Raw genomic sequence first — 26,409 nt, 5'->3', positions numbered from 1 at the left:
AAAGAAGTACATGTACAACAGATACAATGCAACAGGAGATTGTAATGGTTTTCCTTAAAATTGACTTCTGTTTTATTTAATGTAACACACTGGAGGAAATCCCAATGAAAGACAAAATAGAGGCTATGCTCTTTAGTCTCCACCTTGTCCAGTTATTGTGTTAAGATAATTTTCTTATCCTCCATACAAAGTGCTCTCAGCTTGGAGAATCAACACACTGTAGTGACATGTAGCAGCCACTAGATGTTCCACCTAATGTTTTCGCCTGAAGATCCAATACTAAACCCGTTTACATCCCTTTTACCAATGAGACACAGCGTGTGGATCCAACCTTCTGTATTTTAGATGATTTAAAAAATGGTCCAGTACTCTAGTCTCAGAAAAAGCAGGCTGAGATATTTAAACACTATTGAGAATGAAATCTTATTTGAGTTTTATTTTGAAAGAAACAAATAGAGCCACCTGCTGGCATCACATTGTGTTGCATTGTATGCCCTCATTACAATCACTTCTATCCCACTTTGGTTTGAATTAGAGTGAATTTCAGTGGACATTGTAAGTGTGTGTACCACTCCATTAAAATTCTCTGAAGCTATTAAAGAGAGATCACGCTCATAAAGGCCAAAATTGTTTTTATGGTAACACTTTCTATGAAGACCTCCTCTATGCATTGTGCAATTATAGAGCGCATTCATAGTGGAGTGAATAATAATTCTCATCATAGATCAATCATCATGCACTATGACTACTATTCATGAAACACACATAGAAGCACTATATCAACTGTTATTGAAAACTAATAGTCTTTTTTTCAATAACAGTGGATATAGTGCTTTATGTTTGGTTATGAATGGAGTCATAGTGCATTATGATTGATTATGATGAGCATTATAATTCTCACTCACTATGAATGCGCTCTATAATGCACAATTGCATAGAGGTGGTCTGTCATAGAAAGTTGTTACCAAAAACAATTTTGGCCTTAAATTGACCGTGAATCTCTCTTTAATAGCTTCATAAGAATTTTAATGGAGTGGTACACACACATCCAATGTCCACTGAATTCACTCAATTCAAAACAAAGTGGATAGAAGTGATTGTAATGAGTGCATACAAAGCACACAATGTAAAGCCAGCAGGTGGCTCTATTTGTTTCTTTCAAATATAAAACTCAAATAAGATTTCCTCTCAATAGTGTATAAATATCTCAGGCCCTGCTTTTTCTGAGACTAGAGACTGGACCAATTTTTGAAATCATCTAAAAATACAGAAGGTTGGATCCACACGCCTGTGGTCTCAGTTGTAAAAAGGAAGGTAACGGGTTAGTATTGGATCTTCAGAGGAAACATTAGGATGGAACATCTAGTGGCTGCTACATGTCACTACTAGTTGTTGATTCTCCAGCTGGAGCACTTTTGGATGGAGGAAAGAAAATTATTTAAAAAATAACTGGGACAAGGTGGAGATAAAGAGAAGCCTCAATATTGTGTCTTTCATTGGGATTTCCTCCGAGTGTGTTACATCTAAATAAACAGAAGTCATTTTAAGAAAACCATTACCATCTCCCTGTTGCATTGTACTGTTGTACATGTACTTCTTTAAAACCATGCTGATCTCATTCTATAATTTAGTTTTTAAAGACCCCCTCCCATTGAAAATCGTGTTTTTCATGCTTTGTTCAAACATGTTCCTGTGGCATTTTTCTTGTGTTTAGGAGAGCACATATCAGCAGAAGAGAAAGAAGTGCAAAATTGCATTTCTGAGAATTTTCTGTCCTTCAAATTTGCTGTGACACCAATATGGCTCTGCATCTGGCTCAGAGGTGAAAGCTTTGCAGCTCAGTGTAAGCAGTCAAGGTATCACAGTAAAAGCTCACCTCGGGTAAGCAGCTTGCTAAACGTGAGCAAGGACTATGTTCCAATCTGGGATTGAATCCCAGTGGTGGAGTTATTACGCAAAAAAAGTAAACCGCGCTGAACTCTGAAATTGTACAATGTCCAGCAGTCACAGCGAGCGTGGGGGTGGGTGCGAGGAGGTGGCTGGGCGGGTTGCAGAGCAGCGCAGTCTCCGCCCAGCCACCAGAGGTGCATTGCTAATGTGCATTGCTAATGAGCTGGTTTTAAAATGACCAAAAAGGGTCGCGGGAGGGGGACTTTAAATTTGTCATCATCTGCAGTACTATCTGTCTCCACTCACCAGCTATGAACCAGCAGGCCATGAAGAAAGATGTAAGTGAGTTCCACATCATGCAGAATGTACTGAGTGGTTTGGAGATGTGGTCTTTATCCTCCTGGGAGGGTGAAGGCTGGGGCAGGCAGGAGAACAGGGCCAGCAGCAGGCTGAACACCCCCAACACAATCAGATAGACGGGGATGTAGGGCTGCTGTGGACACTCATTCAGATACACTGACCCTGTTGGACACAGAAGAGATCTGTCAGTGTGCAGAGTCACTATGTCAAGACGTTCTGTTATTAATTCATGTGAAATGTGCACATTATTCATCATCATAAAACTTGCACAACTCACTCACCAATAGCAATATGTGCAGAAGGCAGGATGCTCAGAAACAGCCTGGAAGATCCTGAAAGAAGAGAAAATAGCAGACACTTTAAAACTCTTCTCTGAACCTGAGATAATAGAGACAAGAGTGTGTGACCATTGGCTCTCACCCAGCGTCCACAGTAAGAGTTGAGGAGGTTTGGGGAGGCGTTGAAAAAAATTGATGTTGGACATTGTAGCAGTGATGAGGGCTCCAACCTGCAGAGGAGGAGACAGATCTGAGAACAATGTTGCAGATAAAACTAAACACCTGCAAACTGACAGTAACATTTGATACAAAATGATCTGTATAAACCAGAAGACGAGAGGAAAATAAAGGTCTTAAAATACACAAGTTTTGTCTCCCATCATTCAGCAGCACAAGACAAACTCAACATTTTCCACATGAAGGATGGTATAAAGTTGATCATTTTATCCTCATGACAACTGAAACTAATCATCAATTAACCAATTATACTTACTGTACAGCCTATCTTGAAAACAAATTAATAATTCGCATCTGAGACGCCAGGATCTGCTGCTGTCTTTGTTGTTACAGTAAACTAAACTGAGAAGAATAATAATGCAAATTTTTGAATATTTTACACCAAACAATCCATTGATTAATTTAAACAATAATCAGCAGACTATGTCCTAACAAAAAGGAGCTAGTCATTGCAGCTATGATCCAAATAAATGATCATTAAAACACTGAATCTCTCAGAAATAAATGCACTACATGTGTAATATCTGTTGAAATGGAAATAATGGTGAACAGAAAATATCACAATACCGATACGCACATATTCAACACAATTCAGATCTTTACCTTCTCTGTTCTCACTCTTCAGCTTTAAAACAACATTGATTGTTTCCTCTCATGAGAAACTGAAGCTTCTGAGAGTTCATGAATGCGCTTCAGTGAAACCACAGAGAAACAGGAACACAACGTACGTGCTGGTGGTGATGTGACCAACTGTGTGTGATAAAGGTGAACTGACTGCTCCAGGAAGTTAGGGGACCCATTGATGTGACAACAATGGTCAAAAATAAAGCAGCAAAAGTCCAGATGCCCTGAATCACACTTTTCCCACATTGCATCTGGATCACCAATTTGCATATTGTCTCCTCCATTAGATCCACAATTCCTCTTTCTTTTCTCAGTTTGCAGTGAGGATCCTGAGGAGTCGAGCACAGGGTCTCTTCAACAGCTCCCCCAGAGCATCATGGGACTGGACAGTTTAGTACCGTAATTGTTTGTGATGTTATAAAAAATCTGATTCTTTTTTCCATCGTTGTCCTGTCTAATAAATGTACATTCACTTCCCAGTGATAAACCAGCAGGTGAAAAAGAGAGAGACCAGGTAGGAAAACCAGTTGCTGCACCTCACACAGCATCAAAGCAGTGAGACATTCAAACATTAATGACTCAATCCTTCACATTTTACTCTTGGCTACTGTGTGTGAAAATCCTCTTTAGAAATACTTTCATCTATCATTGATCTGTGGGATGTGACCACTTCCTTTTCTACCTCCTTTCATGTCATACACATACTCAAATAATCTCAACAATCACGTTTCCTCTCTATTATTAACAGTGAACATGTGGATTCACACTTGTACCTTGATTATTTTAACATTTGTCCTTGTTTACACAACACACACCGTTTGAGATTCAACAAATTAAAATTATCAAATTTGAATTCTTCACGACTCTATACTCACATACACTCTCCTAGTCGTTTCCAAACATGAGCAACAATATAAATAAAGAGCTAAATTGCAAAATGTAGAAACTGAGGCACTCTCAAGGTTGAATGATAAAAAGCCTTTATTTCAGCCTTAGATTAAATGCTTGCTGACAGTATGGGGTGCTGTTTGTAAAGCGGCTCAAGCTGAAAATAACAGCAACATTTTGTCACATTTAGCTTCAAACCATGTTTAAAAAAGTGGTGTGAATTTTTTAAAGTCGCTTTTTAGCACATTTACAACAATATGTTAACTTAGAAATGTATTAAACAGTTAAATCTAAATGTTAAATTGAAATGTTAAATCTAAACCTAAATCTAAATCTAAATTTGCCGAGTGTAAAGCTAAATACAGTATTTATGAAATATGCAAATCACCTCCCGCCTGCGCCCTGATGTAACATCAGTGAAGTGGTTGGCATTGATAATATTATGGTATTGCCCTGTACCTCAAAAAGCGTGATGTGCGTATAAGAAACTCTTTTTTCTCATATTACCACAGTGATTACAGTTTCCCCACTTGTGGTTGCCTGTTGTTGTGCTAAGCCATGTTATTTGCTGAACAGCGGTGAGATGGCTCCTCAACACACCATGCCTTTTGATGTGATTATAGGCATGGATCTGTTGGTCGGTGTTAAAATGACACATATTAGTCTCGTGCTGCATATTGTGTATTCAACGTGTTTAACGTTCAGTCTTCACTCTGCTGTGTTTCCCACTGTTCAAGTCTAATCCTCGCTGTCATCATTTCGATGCTCGTAGAAGCAGTAGCAGCAGCAGCACATCAGTGACAGATACAGGATGGAAGACAGAGTGTTGGTGCAGAAGGCAAACAGGTAGACGGTCTTGTCACAGTACGGTTCCACGTCTGTCATGGTCTTGTTGTAGTTGGGCTCATAGATTGAGTAGATCCACACGTCACCTAGAAGAAAAAAACTTTGAGACACTGATCACAGTCTCTAGTATTTTTAATTCATCAGGATTTTCTCGAGTGAGCTACATTAAAGCAGAAGTAAGTGGTCCGGTCGTTTTCGCTAATGCTGCGTTCCAGGTAGGCTTTTGAAATCGTAAATTACAGCTTCAAGTCACAACTTATGACTTTGTAGCGTTCCAGGCAACCCACTCGTGTTTTTCCGACCTGTTTTACCTGTGAAAGTCACTATAACGGCCACTCGTTACTTCCGACCGGTGAACTCGTACCAGATCGAACTGGTACCACTTCACGGTCGGAAAAAATACGAGTTTCCTTGAACGCACCATAACAGTCCCTCGTCGCTACGTCGCCACATTCACGGCGTTCCTTGGCTGCACACACAGGCCTGCATGCCGTTCTCTCTCCTCATTGGATAAAAACTGTAGGATACGATAAATGTTTTCTCCTCGGCTCAGAGCAGAGCAGAGGGACTGACAGACCCGTGTTTCAGACCAAACACTCTATGTAAGTGATTGCTGTCGGAAGATATAACTATTTAAGACTTATATTAACACAAATATATCACTTACTTCTGCTTTAAATGAACAGGAGGCTTTTTTAAGAAACAGTAAAGGATAACTTCACCCGAAAATCGACAATTCACCAATTTTCTACTCACCATCATGCCGAGGAAGGGTTTGGAGAACTTTCAGAGTCCATCAAAATGCTTTAGGAGTTCCAGGGGGTCTGGCTGGCAATGGATTTTCATATAATGGCGGCGGATAGAGCTCACTTTTGAATCGTCCAAAACACACACACTATGAAATATCCAAATACCTTGTACTAACCCAAGTGTCCTGAAACCGCCACATGCACAAACATCAACAGAGCCACTGGGAGCTACTACTACAACAAGGCTAAAAACAGAGATCAAATCAATTTTTCCGAACAATTTTTTTCATGTTGCAGCTTCAGGACACTTGGGTCAGTATGGACGAAACAGTATGGAGGTATTTGGATGTTCATAGTGTGTGTTTTGGACGATTCAAAAGTGAGCACTATCCGCCGCCATTATAATGAAAATCCGTTGCCAGCCCGGACCCCCTGGAACTCCAAAAGCGTTCTGATATACTCTGAAAACTTCTCCAAACCCTTCCTCAGCATCATGACGGTGAGTAGAAAATTGGTGAATTACTGATTTTGGGTGAAGTATTCCTTTAAAACCACTCTTATTAATTATCTCATCTAATTCAAACCATTACAAACTCCTGCTTTATGTCTTTAAAATCATCTTGGTCTCATGCTATGATTTAGGTTGTAAACATGTCTATCATCTATCTGTCTCCACTCACCAGCTATCAACCAGCAGGAAAAGAAGAAAAACATCAGTGAATGCCATTTATCGTAGAATAGACACGTTGCATCAAGGCTCAGGCAGGAGAACAGGTTTATCAGACAGAACGCCCCCATCACGATCAGATAGATGGGGATGTAGGGTTGCCGTGGACACTCATTCAGACCCACTATCCCTGTTGGACACAGAAGAGATCTGTCAGTGTGCAGGTGTAACGGATGTGCACTCACTCCACCCATAAAGGACGTGCTAACCAACTTGCCAAGCGGTTGTCAACCTCTTGGCAAAGCGGTTAGCATCGTCGCCTGCCGCACAGGAGACCAGGAATTCGCATCCCACCTAGGGCAGGCCGTGAGAAACACAACGCAGAGGGCCAGATATGACGGCTACACAGGGTCACTAATGGTCCTGACTTTCTGGCATTAATTCAGATACAGTACGCCTGGAGAAAAAAAAAATGTTTGTGAATGCACACAACTCACTCACCAAACATAATCTGTGCAGAAGGCAGCATGCCCAGACACAGCAGGGGATTGTTTATAGGCATTGTAGCGGGAATGAGGACTCCAACCTGCAGAGGAGGAGACGGCTCTGAGAACAATGTTGATGGAAAAAAAAATTGCACACTGACAGTGACATTTTATAAACAATTATCTTTACAAACCAGCAGACGAGAGGAAAACAGTGTCCTGAAAATACTCAAGTTTCATCTTCCACCATTCAGCAGCACAAAACCAGATTCAACACTTTCACATGAAGGATGGTATGAAGTTTGATCATTGTAACCTCATGACAACTGAAATGATCAATTAATCAATCATACAGTACTTAACACATATCTTGATGACAAATTAATCATTGTTGCAAGACTTTGCATCTGAGACGTCAGGATCTGCTGTTGTCCTTTGTCACATAGTCAACTGAGAAACTGTTTGAACAACCCATTGCAAGCTGCAAGTGATAAAACACTGAATCTCTAAAAAGTAAATGCACCACATGTATAAAATATTTAGAAATGAAAATAATGGTGAAACAGAAAATATCACAATAATGGAGTATAATCAAATATTCGGCAGAGTCCTTTACCTTCTCTGTTCTCACTCTTCAGATGGTTGTTTCCTCTCATGAGAAACTGAAGCTACTGAAGACCATGAATGCGCTTCAGTGAAACCACAGAGAAACAGGAACACAACGTACGTGCTGGTGGTGATGTGGCCAACTCCGTGTGATAAAGGTGAACTGACTGCTCCGGGACGTTAAGGGGACCCACTGAAGACAGATGTGACCACAATGGTCAAAAAACAAAGCAGCAAAAGTCCAGATACACTGAATCACACATTTCCCACCTTGCATCTGGATCACCAATTTGCATATTGTCTCCTCCATTAGATCCACAATTCCTCTTTCTTTTCTCAGTTTTGCAGTGAGGATCCTGAGAAGTTGAGCACAGGGTCTCTTCAACAGCTCCCCCAGAGCATCATGGGACTGGAAAGTTGTAATTGTTTGTGATGTTATAAAAATCAGATTCTTTTTTTCCATCGTTGTCCTGTCTAATAAATGTACATTCACTTCCCAGTGATAAACCAGCAGGTGAAAAAGAGAGAGACCAGGTAGGAAAACCAGTTGCTGCACCTCACACAGCATCAAAGCAGTGAGACATTTAAACATTAATGACCCAATCCTTCACATTTTACTCTTGGCTGATGTGTGTGAAAATCCTCTTTAGAAATACGTTCACCTATCATTGATCTGTGGGACGTGACCAACTTCCTTTTCTACCTCCTTTCATGTTACACATACTCAAACAATCTCAACAATCACGTTTCATTTCTATTACAACAGTGTCTGGTGAGAAAATGTGGATTCACACTTGTACCTTGATTATTTTAATATTTGTCCTTGTTTACACAACACACCGTTTGAGATTCACAAAATTTTATGGTTAAATTTGAATTCTTCACGACTCTATACTCACATACACTCTCCTAGTCTTTTCCAAACATGAGCAACAATATAAATAAAAAGGCTAAATTGCAAAGTGTAGAAACTGAGGCACTCTCAAGGTTGAATGGTAAAAAGCCTTTATTTCAGCCTTAGATTAAATGCTTGCTGACAGTATGGGGTGCTGTTTGTAAAGCGGCTCATGCTGAAAAAACAGCAACATTTTGTCACATTTAGCTTCAAACCATGTTTAAAAAAGTGGTGTGAATTTTTTAAAGTCACTTTTTAGCACATTTACAACAATATGTTAACTTAAAAATACAGTATATTAAACAGATAAATCGAAATGTTAAATCTAAACCTAATTTAAAAAGCCGTTAAGGCCTGTTTTAAAATTGGAAATGGTGATAAATGCCTGTAGTTTTAGTGTTTTTTGGAGATTGTTCCAGCCAGAGGGAGCAGAGTACATGAATGCCCTCTTCCCAAACTTAGTACGAGTTCCGGGGACAGAGAGCGCAATCTGTATGATGGGTTTGATGTGAGAGTATGGTAGGTGTAGAGGTATGAGGGAAGTAGTCCAATAATTGCTTTATAGATGAAGGTAGTGTAGAAGCCTACGTGCAGACAAAGACAGCCAGCCTACTTTAGCATACAGGGTACAATGATGGGTGAGTGACTTACAGCTGGTAATGTATCTTAAAGCACAATGATAAATGGCATCCAGCATATGCAAAGAGGTAGAGCAGGCATTCTTGTACAGTACGTCACCATAATCCAACAAAGGAATAAAAGTAGCAGCAACAAGCCTTTTTTTTTAGAGACAAAAGAAAAACAAGATTTTTTTCTGAAATAAAAGCCCAATCTCACTTTTAGCTTCTTTACCAGGTTTTCAATATGGGGTTTAAAAGACAGATTGTCATCAGGGATGATGCCTTGGTATTTAAAAGTAGAAACAGTCTCAATAGGAGTACCTTGAGATGTGTATACAGTAGGACGATAATTAGTTTTGTCTCTAGATTTAGTAAAAATCCTCATTAGTTTTATCAGCATTAAGCACCAATTTCAAGAAACCGGAGTTGGGCTTCTATTTTCCTTAAAATCAGCTTGCAAGTGATCTACAGCCATCAACACAGTGCTTCCAAAACAATAAATCCACAGTATCATCGGCATAAAAAATGGAAATTTGCAATTTTTATGCCAATGATACTGTGATTTATTTCCCCCAAATCAATAGTAGCATATTGTGTATTTAACGTGTTTAACGTTTAGTATTCACTCTGCTGTGGTTTCCACTGCTCAAGTCTAATCCTCGCTGCCGTCATTTCCAAGCAAGACTGGTAGGCCAAAGTAGCAGCAGCAGCAGCACATCAGTAACAGATACAGGATGGAAGACAGAGTGTTGGTGCAGAAGGCGAACAGGTAGACGGTCTTGTCGCAGTACGGTTCCACGTCTGTCATAGTCTTGTTGTAGTTGGGCTCATAGATTGAGTAGATCCACACGTCACCTAGAAGAAAAAAACTTTGAGACACTGATCACAGCCTATATAGTATTTTTCTCTCATCAGGATTTTCTCGAGTGAGCTACATCAAATTAACAGGAGGCTTTTTAAGAAACATTAAAGGGATAATTCACCCGAAAATCGATAATTCATCAATTTTCTACTCACCATCATGCCGCAGAAGGGTTTGGAGAACTTTCAGAGTCGGAATCCCCCCTGGCAGTCCAAAAGCGTTTTGGACGACTCTGAAAGTTCTCCAAACTCTTCCTCGGCATGACGGTGGAGTAGAAAATTGATGAATTATCGATTGTTGGGTGAGGTATCCCTTTAAAACCATTCTTATTCCTTATCTCATCTTATCTTAACTAATTCAAACCATTACAAACTCCTGCTTTATGTCTTTAAAATCATGTTGGTCTCATGCTATGATTTAGGTTGTAAACATGTCCTATCATCTATCTGTCTCCACTCACCAGCTATTAACCAGCAGGAAAGGAAGAAAAAACATCAGTGAATGCCATGTATAGTAGAATAGACACGTTACATCCAGGTTCAGCTGGAGAACAGGTTTATCAGACAGAACGCCCCCATCACGATCAGATAGATGGGGATGTAGGGTTGCCGTGGACACTCATCCAGACCCGCTATCCCTGTTGGACACAGAGAGATCTGTCAGTGTCAGCGTGCAGGGTCACTAATGTCCTGACTTTATGGCATTAATTCAGATACGCCCGGAAAAAAAAATGTTTGTGAATGTGCACAACTCACTTACCAAATAAAATCTGTGCAGAAGGCAGCATGCACAGAAACAGCAGGAGATATAAAAGAGCGGTTTTGGGCATTGTAGCGGGGATGAGGACTCCAACCTGCAGAGGAGGAGACGGCTCTGAGAACAATGTTGATGGAAAAAAAAATTGCAAACCGACAGTGAAATTTTATAAACAATTATCTTTACAAACCAGCAGACGAGAGGAAAACAGTGTCTGAAAATACTCAAGTTTCATCTTCCACCATTCAGCAGCACAAGACAAATTCAACACTTTTCACATGAAGGATGGTATGAAGTTGATCATTTTAACCTCATGACAACTGAAATGATCAATGAATCAATCATACAGTACTTAATCAGCACTTATCTTGATGACAAATTGCTGTTGTCTTTGTCACATAGTCAACTGAGAAACGGTTCAAACAACCCATTACAGCTGTAAGTGATACAGTAAAACACTGAATCTCTAAGAAGTAAATGCACCACATGTATAAAATATTTTGAAATGAAAATAATGGTGAACAGAAAATATCACAATAATGGAGTATAATCAAATATTGGGCAGAATCCAGATGTTTACCTTCTCTGTTCTCACTCTTCAGCTTTAAACCAACGTTGGTTGTTTCCTCTCATGAGTAACTGAAGCTACTGAGAGACAATGAATGCGCTTCAGTGAAACCACAGAGAAACAGGAACACAACGTATGTACTGGTGATGTGACCAACTGTGTGATAAAGGTGAACTGACTGCTCTGGGAAGTTAGGGGACCCATTGAAGACAGATGTGACAACAATGGTCAAAAACAAAGTAGCAAAAGTCCAGATACACTGAATCACACATTTCCCACCTTGCATCTTTTGCATATTGTCTTCTCCATTAGATCCACAATTCCTCTTTCTTTTCTCAGTTTGCAGTGAGGATCCTGAGGAGTCGAGCACAGGGTCTCTTCAACAGCTCCCCCACATGGGACTGGACAGTTGTAATTGTTTGTGATGTCATAAAAATCTGATTCTTTTTTCCATCGTTGTCCTGTCTAATAAATGTACATTCACTTCCCAGTGATAAACCAGCAGTGAAAAAGAGAGAGACCAGGTAGGAAAACCAGTTGCTGCACCTCACACAGCATCAAAGCAGTGAGACATTCAAACATTAATGACCCAATCCTTCACATTTTACTCTTGGCTGATGTGTGTGAAAATCCTCTTTAGAAATACTTTCATCTATCATTGATCTGTGGGACGTGACCACTTCCTTTTCTACCTCCTTTCATGTTACACATACTCAAACAATCTCAACAATCACGTTTCCTCTCTATTATTAACAGTGAAAATGTGGAGTCACACTTATACCTTTATTATTATTTGATTGATTATTTTAACATTTGTCCTTGTTTACACAACACACACCATTTGAGATTCAACAAATTAAAATTATCAAATTTGAATTCTTCACGACTCTATACTCACATACACTCTCCTAGTCTTTTCCAAACATGAGCAACAATATAAATAAAGAGCTAAATTGCAAAATGTAGAAACTGAGGCACTCTCAAGGTTGAATGATAAAAAGCCTTTATTTCAGCCTTAGATTAAATGCTTGCTGACAGTATGGGGTGCTGTTTGTAAAGCGGCTCATGCTGAAAATAACAGCAACATTTTGTCACATTTAGCTTCAAACCATGTTTAAAAAAGTGGTGTGAATTTTTTTAAGTCACTTTTTAGCACATTTACAACAATATTTGCTAACTTAGAAATATATTAAACAGTTATATCTAAATGTTGAATCTACAGTAAATCTAAATTTTACTGAGTATAAAGCTAAATATTTATGAAATATGCAAATCATCTCCCGCCTGCGCCCTTGGCATTGATCTATCACATTGCCCTGTACCTCAAAAAAGCGTTATGTGCGTATAAGAAACTCTTTTTTCTCATATTACCAACAGTGATTACAGTTTCCCCACTTGTGGTTGCCTGTTGTTGTGCTAAGCCATGTATTTGCTGAACAGGGGTGAGATGGCCCCTCAGCACTCCATGCAATATGCCTTTTGATGTGATTATAGGCATGGATCTGTTGGTTGGTGATAAAATGGCACATATTAGTCTCGTGCTGCATATTGTGTATTTAACGTGTTTAACGTTTAGTCTTCACTCTGCTGTGTTTTCCACTGCTCAAGTCTAATCCTCGCTCCTTGTCATTTCCAAGCAAGACTGGTAGGCCAAAGTAGCAGCAGCAGCAGCAGCACATCAGTAACAGATACAGGATGGAAGACAGAGTGGTGGTGCAGAAGGCAAACAGGTAGATGATCTTGTCGCAGTACGGTTCCACGTCTGTCATGGTCTTGTTGTAGTTGGGCTCATAGATTGAGAAAATTGGTGAATTATCGGTTTTGGGTGAAGAATCCCTTTAAAAACCATTCTCATTCCTTATCTCATCTTATCTTAACTAATTCAAACCATTACAAACTCCTACTTTATGTCTTTAAAATCATGTTGGTCCCATGCTATGATTTAGTTTGTAAACATGTCATCTGTCTCCACTCACCAGCTATCAACCAGCAGGAAAAGAAGAAAAACATCAGTGAATGCCATGTATAGTAGAATAGACACGTCACATCAAGGCTCAGGCTGGAGAACAGGTTTATCAGACAGAACGCCCCCATTACGATCAGATAGATGGGGATGTAGGGTTGCCGTGGACACTCATCCAGACCCGCTATCCCTGTTGGACACAGAAGAAATATGTCAGTGTGCAGATGTAGCCGATGTCATATCTGGCCCTCTGCGTTGTGTTTCTCATGGCCGGCCCTGGGTTCGATCCCACGACCTCCCGCACCGGAGGCAATAATGCTAACCTCTTCGCCAAGAGGTTGACTACCACTTGGTAGGTTGGTTAGCACGTTTTTTATGGGTGGAGTGAGTGCACATTCGTTACACAGAGTCGCTAATGTCCTGACTTTATGGCATTAATTCAGATACGCCTGGGGGAAAAAATGTTTGTGAATGTGCACAACTCACTCACCAAATATAATCTGTGTATAAGGCAGCATGCTCAGAAACAGCAGGGGATATAAAAGAGCTGTTTTGGGCATTGTAGCGGGGATGAGGACTCCAACCTGCAGAGGAGGAGACGGCTCTGAGAACAATGTATACTCAAGTTTCATCTTCCACCATTCAGCAGCACAAAACAGATTCAACACTTTCACATGAAGGATGGTATGAAGTTGATCATTTTTAACCTCATGACAATTGAAATTATCAATTAATCAATCATACAGTACTTAATCAACACATATCTTGATGAAAAAGTAATCATTTTGCAAGACTTTGCATCTGAGACGTCAGGATCTGCTGTCTTTGTCACATAGTCAACTGAGAAACTGTTCGAACAACCCATTGCAGCTGCGTGATAAAACACTGAATCTCTAAAAAGTAAATGCACCACATGTATAAAATGTTGAAATGAAAATAATGGTGAACAGAAAAATATCACAATAATGGAGTATAATCAAATATTCAGCAGAGTCCAGATCTTTACCTTCTCTGTTCTCACTCGTCAGCTTTAAACCAACGATGGTTTGTTTCTTCTCATGAGAAACTGAAGCTACTGAGAGACCGAATGCGCTCCAGTGAAACCACACAAACAGGAACACAAATACGTACTGCTGATGTGACCAACTCCTGTGTGGTGAACTGCACTAATTACCATCGACTCTGTGAAGTTAGGGAACGCACAGAAGACGAATACAGCATACAGCGGTTTCTAAAGACTAGACAGCCATAAAAAACTAAACAACAGCAGCAGAACAAAGTAGCAGAGACACTGACACCCAAAACACTGAATCACACATTCCCCACAATGCATCTGGATCACCTATGTGCATATTATTGACAGGAGTCGGTCTCTTCCCCCCAAAGCATCATTGGAGGTCACACAGTTGTTTCTGGATAGTTGGAATTGCTTTTTGATGTTAAAGGGATATTCAACATTTTTGGCAAATTGGCCCATTGCCATAATCCATATAGTTTTAGCAGTAAGTTCGTTACCTTTGATTGTCGGTGCAAGCTATTTTTACATCGGCGGAGCAGAGTCGTGAGCTGCTCAGAGCTACGTTACGGAGGCTAAAGGAATTTCTTGGTGTCCCTCATCAAATTCATCAAATAGCTACACAATCCAAACAACTCCAAAACACTCTCGTGGACAAGTTGTGACCTGCACATTCACCACGCTATGAGATAATAACACAACACCAACGAGACGGAGTTGTTTTAGAGGGAAATTCATGCAAAAGCCGCATTGTTTTTCAGCAAGCAGTCTCTGCATTTACGGAAAAAAGCGTTTTGGAGTTGTTGGATTGTGTATTTGATGAGTTTGATGAGGGAAACCAAGAAATCCCATAAGCCTCCATAGCGTAGCTCTGAGCAGCTCGCCGCTCTGCTCCGCCGTTCTAAAAATAGCTTGCAACCGACAATTAAATGTATCGAACCTACTGCTATGACTATAGGGGTTATGGCAAATGGGCCAATTTGCCAAAATGTTGAACTATCCCTTTAAAAACAATCAGCTGCTTACCCGTAACTGACCTCTCTAATAAATATACATTCACCTACTTATCATTAATGTGTGAGATGTGACCACTTTCTTTCTTCCTCCTTCCATGTCATACCGTTACTCAAACAACCTCAACAATCACATTTCCTCTCAACTACAACAGTTCCTGGGGAGAAAATTTGGAGTCAAACTTTCACCTAGATTTTTTTCAACATTTATTTGTCTTCATTTGCACAACACACAGTTTGAGATTCATCAATCTAAAATAATCAAGTTTCCCAAATTTGAATTACACACCGCTCCCCACTACCATACACTCTCTTGGTGATCTTGTCATGAATTTTGGCTTTGTTGAGTTTTATATTACTGTAGGTCTTATATTTCAGACAAGTTAATTCATCTTTCCACTTGATTTGGCACTTATAACTTCTAAAGGAAGAAAAGGGCTGGTTTGGTTTAATTACTTGGATGGAATAAATATGTAAAAGTCAGACTTAGTATTATTTGTATGTACATCATTAAACCTCTGATATACATTAGTATAAGGCAACAGTGTCAGATTTATTAGTCAGTACTGTATCTGGTTGTGGACGGCTATGATTCTGCAAATATTTGCTATAAATAACAATCAGTGTAACATGAATGTATGTCTCATTGTGTCCCTATTTAACAAATCTATTAACAAACATTCAGAAATAATGTAAATACAGTAGCAACAGCTGAATCACATGTGAGCCCAGTCTGTGGCTCAACGTGTACGCAATACATCTCACATGTTTTCTTACAAACAGAATAAATCATCTTCAAATTTAGCATGGATTCGAGGAGGAACGACCAGCTTCAGCAGCAGACGTGACGTGTTCAAGTACAGCGCCACAGAATCCATCCAGAGTCCATGTCTCTAGATGTTTGTGACATGGTCGGCCGGGGGATGAGGGAAGCAGCAGTGGAAGCAGCAGAAGCAGCAGCCTGTGAGCAGGAACAGAGCCAGGACCAGAGCCAGGATGATATAAACCACGGTGGTGGTCCAGAAGGCAAACAGGTAGGTGTCCTGTTGCAGTACGAATCCAGGTCTGTCGTGTTTTTGTCGTAGTTGGGCGCGTAGATAGAATAGATCCACACGTTACCTAGGGAAAAAAACCTTGTAAGACACTGATCACAGACTTTAACACACCAACTCCCCTGTGGTAAAATGTACAGTTACATTAATGAGTCTTGATGATCAAAGTTCAAACGTCAAAGTCATAGTGACTTGGGACTGGCGTATGTGGCATCTCTCTAACACCTTAAAGGAGACATATCACCCTTTTCCACAAATTAAAATAGGAAGAGTTCATTTGCAAAATCAGATAACTCCGTTTAAGAATTCTAATCTTCATTTTTTATTTACATATGATATGAGTCAAACCAAAAGTTGAGTGACTGAGATGTAACAAAACAGACATCTCAAAAAAATAAAGTTTATTGAAAACAACACTATGCAAAGAATAATTACAAAGCCTCAGCTCATTTTTTTTTCCAAAATGGCACTTATCTTCCTTTGCAAATGAACTCTTCCCAGGTGTCTTAAAGACATGTCTGTGACATGCAGTCAAAATAACTCAAGGATAAAATTCTTGTGGAGTTCAGACAACGCTGGAGTGAGAAGAAATCGTTTATTGAGTGTAAGCATAGCAAACTGAAGCACAGCCTGGATAGCATATTCTTGAGCATGGTTGCAGCAGGTTTGGCATCAGGCTCTGACTTATTAGTTCCCTGAATGATCTGCTTTGCCAGACAGGGAATGAAGCGGACCCCCGCAGGGAATCAAGAGAGAGCCCACAGGTGGATGCTGGGAAGGGGGTTTGCAAAACCTCATGGGCAGCAAGGCAGCCCACACCTGAAACTGGGGGGGTGGTCATGTGGCTAGGGGTCACATGCCTCCAGGGGCCTCATCATTGTGGATACACTTTTTTTTTTATTAAACATGTTTTGTGCGTAGTACGCACTTTTCTCCGCCAAATTTGGGATCTATCAAGCCAAAACCTGGCGGGGAAAAGTGTGTAAATTTACACCCACTCTGACTATGGCGTACCGGCATTTACACTCTTTTTGAAGAACAGGAGGAATTGGCGACGTCGCTGCTGAGTCAGAGAACTGCAGCGAGGGAGAGAAGAGCGCGGAGTACACAGTGTTTCCCCTATAGGATTTTTTGAAATAGTGGTGATAATTATTCTTCTTTCAGCTCTGTTTCATTTAGATTTGGGAGTTTTTTGTTTTTATTGTGGCCTATTTCAATGCAAGATGATTTTTCTGACTGATACTGCCGTGTATCTCGCTTTCAGAGAAATTCCGCTTCTTTCCCCGTCCGTTGTCTTTACCGTCTTCCACGTCACTCCAGACATTTGTGTGTGTGTCAGAGTGCACATGGCTACTTAATATGCAAGTGCTTATTTGCATTGACCATATATGGTTGTGTTGGGCTGTTTAGGGGCGGAATGTGAGGCGTGTTCACATCCGCACTTTTCTTGGGTCCGGTGTGATTTATCAATGAAATTGCGGAGAGTTGTGCATACGCACAGTTTGATAGATCTGAAAAGGGTGTAAATATTTTGGGTGTACACCATTTTTGGCTTTTCGTCGTACGTCAAAATTTAGTAGCACTTTTACACCCCGTTTGATAAATGAGGTCCCAGGTGTGTATGAGGTTTAAACATCCTGAGAAAATGTAAAATGTATTTATAATTTTTATTTTCCAACATTCTCATTCATAATCATAACAGATCAAGTGACAAACAGCATTCACACACACACAGATAAACATAAAAATAAAACAAAGAAAACGACCCTCCCACCCCCCCACCCCGAGGAGCTGGGCCACTAACGCATTGGCAGCGTATGCCTCTACTACCTCTATAAATACAACTTATCATGAGGCAGCTAAAGAAAGAAAGAAAAGGAAGAGACCTTTGTCCTTCCCATGCAGATGAGTCCTGTCCCGATGAGGTGGCTCTTCTGTGTTGTCCATGCATCAGTAAAGGGGCTTTTTGGTTTCCCCTATAGAGGTCTAGCACTCCTCGCTGCATTGGCCTGCATACACAACATTACTGAGTTTGTGCCAAAACACCCAGGCACAAACTCAGTAATGTTGTGTATGCAGTTAAATGCAATTATACAACAAGTAGTTCCGACCAAGCAATCTGATTGGTCAATAAGACATTTAGAACGTGCTCAAATCACATTACAGCACGGTTGACTCATCACTGAAAATATTACTTCGCCATGTCATGTTGTTTACACATCTCCATGGCAACATGGACTTTTCCCCTTTTATTTTCAGAAACGTCATTTATTACTCGTGAAAATAAATCTCAAACTACACTGACCTCCTGTAGGTTGTTCCTGACAGCTGCCACAGTCATATTTATAGAACAATTATGTTATTTTATTTTGTGTTAATATATTGTAAACTTCCCCGTTACAGCCGAGAGGATTGTCTCCCTCCCATGTGTGTAACGTTACAAAGTCGGAGAGACACGAGTTGTGATCGCGGTGAATATGTTTTTTAAAATATGGCCTGGAGCTGAATATTTCATTGGATAAAACGGAGGTGATTACCTGTATGTTTCTCTCTCTCTCTCTCTCGCTTGCGCCTTTTGGGCTTTTAAATAATCTGGAGTAATCGTTTGGCTTTCTCTATCAACTGTGTCGGCGACACGGCGCTATAACTTCATTTACATGCAGAGTTTGCGGTTGTAGAAGCTACATCTGTGAAAGGAAAAAAACGGCATCTTTGTTATAACTTGGGCGAGTTTGTGCAGTGTTGATTTAGTTCGGGAAAGTCCGAGACCGCGTTAAAACATGAACGTCAGCTCAGAGTTCACTCATCTGGGACTAGAAAATCATTTCTGTTGCTAGGTCGTTACTAAGGTTCGGACTATTTGCTGTAGAGGTGAACTAGGTCCATTACACATAGGAGTCTACTGACGTGACTGATTGTGTTTCAGTTATTAGTCAGACCCCATTTATTTCCATGGAAACGGGAAGCACACTCGCTAAAAACTTTAAATTTTGAGAGCAAAACGTCCATCAACATGAATATTTATTTAATTATACGCTTTATTTTGTTGGTAATTGTTGTATAATCGCAATATTACCCTCGAGGGTGTGCTTAAACGTAATTTGAGCACGACGGTGATGCGGTCAGGACCGAGGCGCTTGCGCCGAGGTCCGCAAGCATCACCCTCTCGGGTAATATTGCTTAATTGAGCCACTGCTCACCCCGCCCCTTCTACCGCTACTCACAGGTAGGGGTGGTAAGCCTATTATGCAAATTCTAACACTAATTACATCATTGTCAGACAACCGAGGGAAAAGCTTGTAAAACCACATGGTTTTCAATCTTGAGAGCCTGAAAATTACAGATTTGTCAATTATCTAGGGGGCTGGTAATATAATATATTACCAGCTTTCAAAAAGTGATTTTTTCCATACTATGCCCCACTTTTTTTCCAAATGTGTTAAAAAAAAGATTCTGGTGGCCAGAGGTCAAAGGTCACGGTCAGTGTGACTTCACATAAAGCTTTTAAGCCGATACTGAAGATATCATAAATCCGACTAAGTTGCACATTAATGGTTCATATTTTAATATGACTGTGGATGAACAGGGAAGTAATGTGACACCAGTCAGAGTGAGGAGGTGATTCTAGTTGAGGAGAAACTTTCCTTCAGCGTCAGTGCAGCTATGAAGAACCTGACTAACGAAGGTGTGGAGGAGGATTGTGCTTGTTTATAGTACACACAGTGTCAATTAATTCACACAATTTAAACCAAAGCGGATAGAAGTGATTATAGTGAATAATAGTGAATATAATGCACACAATGTAACGGCAGCAGGTCAGAGGAGAAAGCTGCTTCTGTCTGTGTATGTCTCCAAATAAAACTCAAATAAAGTGTCAACATATAATTTGAGTGAGACCAGAGCTAATTCTTCAGCTCTGGTCTCACTGTGACGAGAAACACTTCTTTATACTCACCTAACATGTATTTGTATTAGGTTGGTATAACTGTAAAACAGAGTGGGAGACTATTGGGAAACATTAGGTGGACATCTAGTGGCTGTTTCATGTCACTACAATGTGTTGATTCTCCTGCTGGAGTACTAAATGGTATGAAAAATAAAATAAAGGAAGAAATCATGGACAATTTGTTTTTTCTTTCATCAGGATTTCCTCCAATGCATCATTACATCAAAGAAACAGGAGGTTTTTTATTATAAACCTTTACAATCTATTGTTTTCAGCTTTAAAACCATGTTGATCTCCTGCTACGATTTAGTTTCAGTTTGATATTCAGCTGCCTTTGGTTTTAGGAACTCGTCCAGTTTAACCACAGACTGTAAATAAAGATGGATGTCGCCTCACAGGGTACAGTCGTCACACGGGATGAAATGAGCCGCAGAGAGTGAAACTGTTTTTGTCCCAGACTGTAAACATGTTTTATTGTGTGTCGTCTGTCTCCACTCACCGGCTATGAACCAGCAGAAGAGGAAGGTCGACATCAGCGAGTTCCACGTTATGCAGACTTGACTGAGCCGGTTGGTGGTGCCGTCTTCAGGCTCCTGGGCGCAGGGCAGGCAGGAGAGCAGGGCCAGCACCAGGCCGAACACCCCCACCACGATCAGATAGATGGGGATGTAGGGCTGCCGTGGACACTCATTCAGGTACACTGTCCCTGTTGGACACAGGAGGGATCTGTCAGTGTTTTGAAAGTGTTGTAGGAAACGAAACAAACAACGCAAATCAGATGTTTGTGAAAGTGCACAACCCACTCACCGAGTGCAATCTGCGCCGAAGGCAGGGCGCACACAAACAGCTTTGAACATCCTGAAAGAAGAGGAAGTACCGAATTAAGTTGAAAGAACAGACACTTTAAGACTCTTCTTTGAACCTGACATGAATCAGTCTGAGGCACGACTGTGTGTGACCATCGCTCTCACCCAGTTGCAGCAATGGGGTTGAGAAGGAGGATAGATGTTGGACACTGCCTCCAGGGACAGGGACAGGGACATGAACATGACTATAGAGGGGCAGAGGCTCAACATCAGAAAAGGGCAGTATGTACAATTTTTTTCAGGATTAAATATCAAAATAAATAAATTACAGTTACTATTTAGTCGGTAGAGAAAGCCTGCACGCCTTCGGAACTGCAGTCAACATGCTGGACCAATTTCTCAACTTCCCGAAACAGAGTCATGACTTCTGAAGTGGTAGGCTAAGGCTAATAGGTTGTGTGCACATTAACATGGCTTACAGGGGAAAAAATCATGTGAGTGCAAGTGCAAAATAGAAGTAGGTGTGGCGAAGAGGGGAGAGAGGGGAAAGTTGCTCAACAACGCCACCTGGGGAATTGCACCCCAGGAAATACACCCTTGGCCCTGTACTTTGGCCAACAAGAGGTCACACAGATTTGTTGCACAATTTATAGAGAACGAGAGACAGACTTCCAAAAGAGTATTAAAATGTATTTATTTGCAGTAAATTATCAAAGTTAAAAAAGCCCAGAGGTCTCAGCAAAATCCAACTGAGTGTCAAATCAAAAACCACAATAATCACAGTAGAAAATAAACAAAAAAAGGTATAGGGCTAGGCCTTAGCGAGGCGGTCAGACTAAACCAACTCAAACTACAAAAGAAAGAAAATTACTACAAACCGAATCACCACGTGCTACACCAAAATTAAGGAGGGAGTGAGAAGGGAACCACCACCAGGGGAAGGCTGCCACACGCTGCACCAACTCCTGTCCTGGAAACACAAAGAAAACAAAATTATACTACTGTGGTGGTAAGACACTCAGTTTGGGTTGTTCAGATAATCATAAATTTAAAACAGAAGCCTATATTAAAACACACCCACGCGCACACAGCACACACACACACAACTGAACTGATTACAAATAACTGAATATCTAAACCCAAAGACAATTATACAGAAAACAAATTAATTATTAAGAAAATAATGAAACAAGACAAAATTCAGCTGTGGGTGGGGGGCAGCAGGCATATTAATAACCCCAAACACAAACCCAACAGCTATGTTGAACTAAATCAAAACAGATATTACATTTTCAAATTAACCCCAAAGAAATAACTTTTTTAAAAAAGTATATATATATATATATATATATATATAATATATATATATAATATATATATATATATATATATATATATATATATAAATATATATATATACACATACCCAAATAAGTAGCCTACAAAAAAGAAAACCCAGGAAAACAAGACCAGAACGTAGCACACAAAATATATATAATATTTAACCCAAACAAATAAACCAAAGAACACAAACACAAAAGAAACTAAAGGAAAAACAAACAATTAACCAAACCAATAGGAGTTGTGGTGGGGGCTGAGAGTCCGGCGCTGTGTGGACCGCAGCCGCAGCAGGAGCCGAGAGCAGAGAGCAAACAGCTTTGGCTACTACAGCCAACAGAGGTTAATAAAAGGAGCACGCTTACCGGAACGAAGAGAGCTTAAGCACCCCAGTCACCAGTCAGTCTGCGGTGACAACAGAGAGCGGACGCCACACTCCACACTTTCACTGCACCCAACCAGCACGGCCAATAATACTGAAAGTAGCTAAATCACAGCAGCTGTCACACAACGTGCCATGAAATTGCGCAAAGTAGCAGCACCCACGCTTATCTTGAGAATGACCACAAACTAAGCACGCCAAACACATCAAGCAACCGGAGCACACCAAACCACCGGAGCACGCCAAACAGAGCCCTGCCAGGTGAACGCCAAGAGACAAAGTGCGCCCAAGGGGAGCACACTATTCGTTGAACAGGTGGCACCAATGCGTAATCAAGCACCAGTGATGCTGATTGGGTGGGGTGGAGCAACACTCGACCTGCCACATTGAGTTACCGGTAATTGTGACTTTTCTGGAAACAAATTCAAATAGTCAATGATATCAAGCTGAGTGAGTAATTCCTCCTGTTGCCGTAGTTCAGAGACAGAGCGGAAGCAGCAGCGGGCACACACACCAACGTATACACAATACCGTATATTACAAGGAAACGCGTGGCATTTTTACAGCGCCGTTGTTTAATGAAACCACAGAAAACCAAGAACACAGTGTAGGCCTACGTCAGGGCCGGCCCAAGCCTCCATGGGCCCTAAGCAAAATCTTTATTTTGGTGCCCAATAATACTATTTCATTTTTTACTCTGTCCATTACGAATCATCATATCCTGGCAGTGTTTTTTTTTTACCCATGTATGGTTTTTATTCTGAAATGGCACTGGATTGATTTACATTTAATCTTCAAATTGATGTAGTACTGGGATACTGAATATCACCTAGGTCGACTAAAAGTAACAAAATAAATCAACAATTAAACCAACAAAATAAACCAAAATTTTTTAAAAGCAGATGATGTGTTTTACAATACTGTAAACACATAACACTGAGTTGATCATGTATGAATGTATGTAGCCTACGTACGAGCATGTACAGTGTGTTCCTGTTTCCTGTTTCTGTGGTTTTATTTAAGTGCACTCATGAACTCTCACAAGCTTCAGTTTCTCATGAGAGGAAACGTCGACTGTTGGTTTAAAGCTGAAGAGTGAGAACAGAAAAGGTAAAGATCTATCTGAATATGTAATTATACACTATTGTGATATTTTCTGTTAAACAGATTCTATGGATGTAGTGCATTATTCAGATGTTTTAATGTTAATTAATTTATTGAGATCATACTGTAGCTGCAACTAATAGCTTACTCTGCTGATTATTGTTTTTGTTAATTGCTTGGTGTATAAGATAAGATACTTTGAAGCTAATCATCAAGTTATTTAAATTATGAAATTATCATTCTCAGTGGGTTTGATTGATCACTGGAAACAATGCCGGAGATTGACAGAGCCCAACCCACCAGTAGATATTCCAGTGTGATAGGTGAGGCATGTGATCATAGTGGATCTTAACTAAAAACAACTTCTGCTGCTGATTATATTGTATTTGTAATCTGTGAATATGAATATATTGTGTCTTCCTCAGTGTTGAGTAGTGTGACATTAATCATCATGCTCTTACTTGTAATGATAGTAGGTAAGTCAGAGAAGCACTTCTTTGTCATTATTCAGATTTTATTGATGTAATCCAACCGTTTGGAGCCAGGAAAGTAAACACTAATTATAAAATGCTTTTCTTTGTCGTTGTGCCAAACAGGAATAATGCATGTCTCAAAATGTCAGCCACAGCCCTTCTTTCCAATCCATGTGGTGGTGGTAGTCATACTGCTTCTGTGGTGTTCAAACTGCAGCAAGACCTTGTGCTGCCTGTTTGTCCTCTTTCTTCTCCGTGTTCATTGCTGGTAAGGAACTGAACAACAAATTATTGGGGGAGGTCTTTAGTGGGATTTCTTACACCACAAATTGCTCTCCTTTGTGTAATAAAAAAACTCTTATCAAATAGTCACAAACAAAGGTTTTATTTTTCTTATCACACTAAATGTTATCGCTGTATAGTGCAGTATTTTCTCTTGTTTTCTGTCTGTCTTTTGCACCGTCAACAAAAGGTGTCATGCACAGTTGGAGTATGCCACTGTATAATTCAAGTTGAGCCATTTGAAGTTTGAGCATTGGTACTGATATATTAGGAGTTTATACAGTCGGTTTCACTCCAGTCCAGTATCAGCATTATACCAATACCATCTCCACTCTGATAGTGTCAGTGCCAAATCTTTGGTTTGTTTATTGTTGGTAAAACAGCCTCTGTCTCAAACTGTGTTGTTCTATTTTTCTTGTGTTTCTTTGCTTTCCACAGGTAATGTGTTGATCTATATTGTGTATAAGGCCAAGTACCACAAGAACACAACACACATCAGTTCCTACTGCAACAAACTCTACAAGTTTGCCTTCTGGACTAACAGCTTGAGCTACGTCCCTTTATGGCTCCTCTTTATCTTCATGTACTGTTGTAGGCAACAACAGCTTGATGATGCTGGTGAACGAAGACCCTTGCAGGGGGGTCACATCAGACCATGCCCCAATATTGGACCATGTTTTGATTGTCATCATAATAATTGTGATTGTGATCCTTGTGATTGTGATCCTTGTGATTGTGATTGTGATCCTGGTGATTGTGATCATGGTGATTGTGATCCTGGTGATTGTGATCCTGGTGATTTCGATTGTGATGATGGTGATAATGGTGATTGATGAATACATAATGATCTTGACACAGAAATATTATCATTTACATACACTATACAAAATACAAAACCCTACTTATTGTTATTTGTTTATTATTTCTAAAATGTAAAAAAAAAAAAAAAAAAATCTTAAACTGTAGTAGTGTATTGATGACTGATCAATCTTTTAACACAGAAATATCATAATTGTAAAATGTAAAATATAATATGATGTTTCCTTACACTTTTAAAAGTAAATCTAAATAATTTTAAATTGCTGTGTATTATATAAAATTACCTCAAGATATTACCAATAGCTAATGTTTTTTGGCTTTATGTAAAGTTAATGCGTTTTTAAAGAGATCTTTGACTGGTAATTGTGATCTGTGAGTTGGACTGTTAGCAGGATTTGTGAGCGAGGTTCACCAGTGCTTTGGTGTGGATGGACTTATAGAGGAGAGTGAAGCTGACATGTCAGTATGCCTAGTGTGTCAACCTTTTTCATCAACACATAATTCTGGCCTGGAAAGTGAGACATCGAGGAAATGTCCAAATACCAGTTCATGCTGAACCCTACTGGCCAAATACTGTGTGTAAATACATATTGATGATCTCTGATTTTTTTGTATATATTCACTAGTTAAAGCAGAAGTAAGCGATATTTTTGTGTTAATATAAGTCTTAAATAGTTATATCTTCCGACAGCAATCACTTACATAGAGTGTTTGGACCGAAACACGGGTCTCTCAGTCCCTCTGCTCTGCTCTGAGCCGAGGAGAAAACTTTTTTTGTATCCTACAATTTTTATCCAATGAGGAGAGAGAACGGCATGAAGGGCTGTGTGTGCAGCCAAGGGATGCGCGTGAATGTGGTGACGTAGCACGAGGACCAATTGATGC

The 26,409-nt window shown here is 40.1% G+C and overlaps 2 protein-coding genes and 1 pseudogene across 3 annotated transcripts in view; all 3 read right to left on the bottom strand.

Moving 5' to 3' along the window:
• LOC146969263 (transmembrane protein 272-like) overlaps positions 1 to 3,344 on the bottom strand; it is a 30,381-nt gene extending 27,037 nt beyond the window's left edge. The window contains exons 1-4 of the mRNA XM_085759375.1: positions 3,333 to 3,344; positions 2,671 to 2,758; positions 2,532 to 2,582; positions 2,197 to 2,412 (exon numbers count right to left, since the gene is read on the bottom strand). Coding sequence (XP_085615501.1) covers positions 2,197 to 2,412; positions 2,532 to 2,582; positions 2,671 to 2,758; positions 3,333 to 3,344 — 367 coding nt within the window. The remainder of the gene's footprint in view (positions 1 to 2,196; positions 2,413 to 2,531; positions 2,583 to 2,670; positions 2,759 to 3,332) is intronic.
• A 1,671-nt stretch (positions 3,345 to 5,015) lies between these two features.
• LOC146969262 (transmembrane protein 272-like) lies at positions 5,016 to 7,101 on the bottom strand. Its single transcript, XM_085759374.1, has 3 exons — positions 7,041 to 7,101; positions 6,658 to 6,729; positions 5,016 to 5,209 (listed from the first exon to the last, which is right to left on the bottom strand). Exons 1-3 carry the CDS (start codon positions 7,099 to 7,101, stop codon positions 5,016 to 5,018), a joined length of 327 nt encoding a protein of 108 aa, XP_085615500.1.
• A 9,114-nt stretch (positions 7,102 to 16,215) lies between these two features.
• Positions 16,216 to 21,363, bottom strand: LOC146969261 (transmembrane protein 272-like; annotated as a pseudogene). The gene is made up of 4 exons (XR_015034227.1): positions 21,292 to 21,363; positions 21,128 to 21,242; positions 20,820 to 21,026; positions 16,216 to 16,441 (listed from the first exon to the last, which is right to left on the bottom strand). The product of XR_015034227.1 is annotated as a transmembrane protein 272-like (transcript).
• Between the last annotated feature and the right edge of the window lie 5,046 nt (positions 21,364 to 26,409).

This window comes from Trachurus japonicus, chromosome 18 (assembly GCF_045865225.1).
Source record: "Trachurus japonicus isolate A0001 chromosome 18, Traja_1.0".
Classification (NCBI taxonomy): Eukaryota; Metazoa; Chordata; class Actinopteri; order Carangiformes; family Carangidae; genus Trachurus; species Trachurus japonicus.
The sequence above is the reverse complement of the archived record's forward strand: the minus strand, read 5'-3'. Positions and strand labels throughout refer to the sequence as shown.

Bases quoted from the DNA above. Each gene is read 5' to 3' on its own strand.
- LOC146969262 (XM_085759374.1), bottom strand. From the start codon at position 7,101: ATGCCTATAAACAATCCCCTGCTGTGTCTGGGCATGCTGCCTTCTGCA. The intron at 6,730-7,040 runs GTGAGTGAGTTG...TGTGTCCAACAG, and splicing joins TTCTGCACAGATTATGTTTG to GGATAGTGGGTCTGAATGAG. The intron at 5,210-6,657 runs GTCTGATAAACC...TTTTTCTTCTAG, and splicing joins GATCGTGATGGGGGCGTTCT to GTGACGTGTGGATCTACTCA.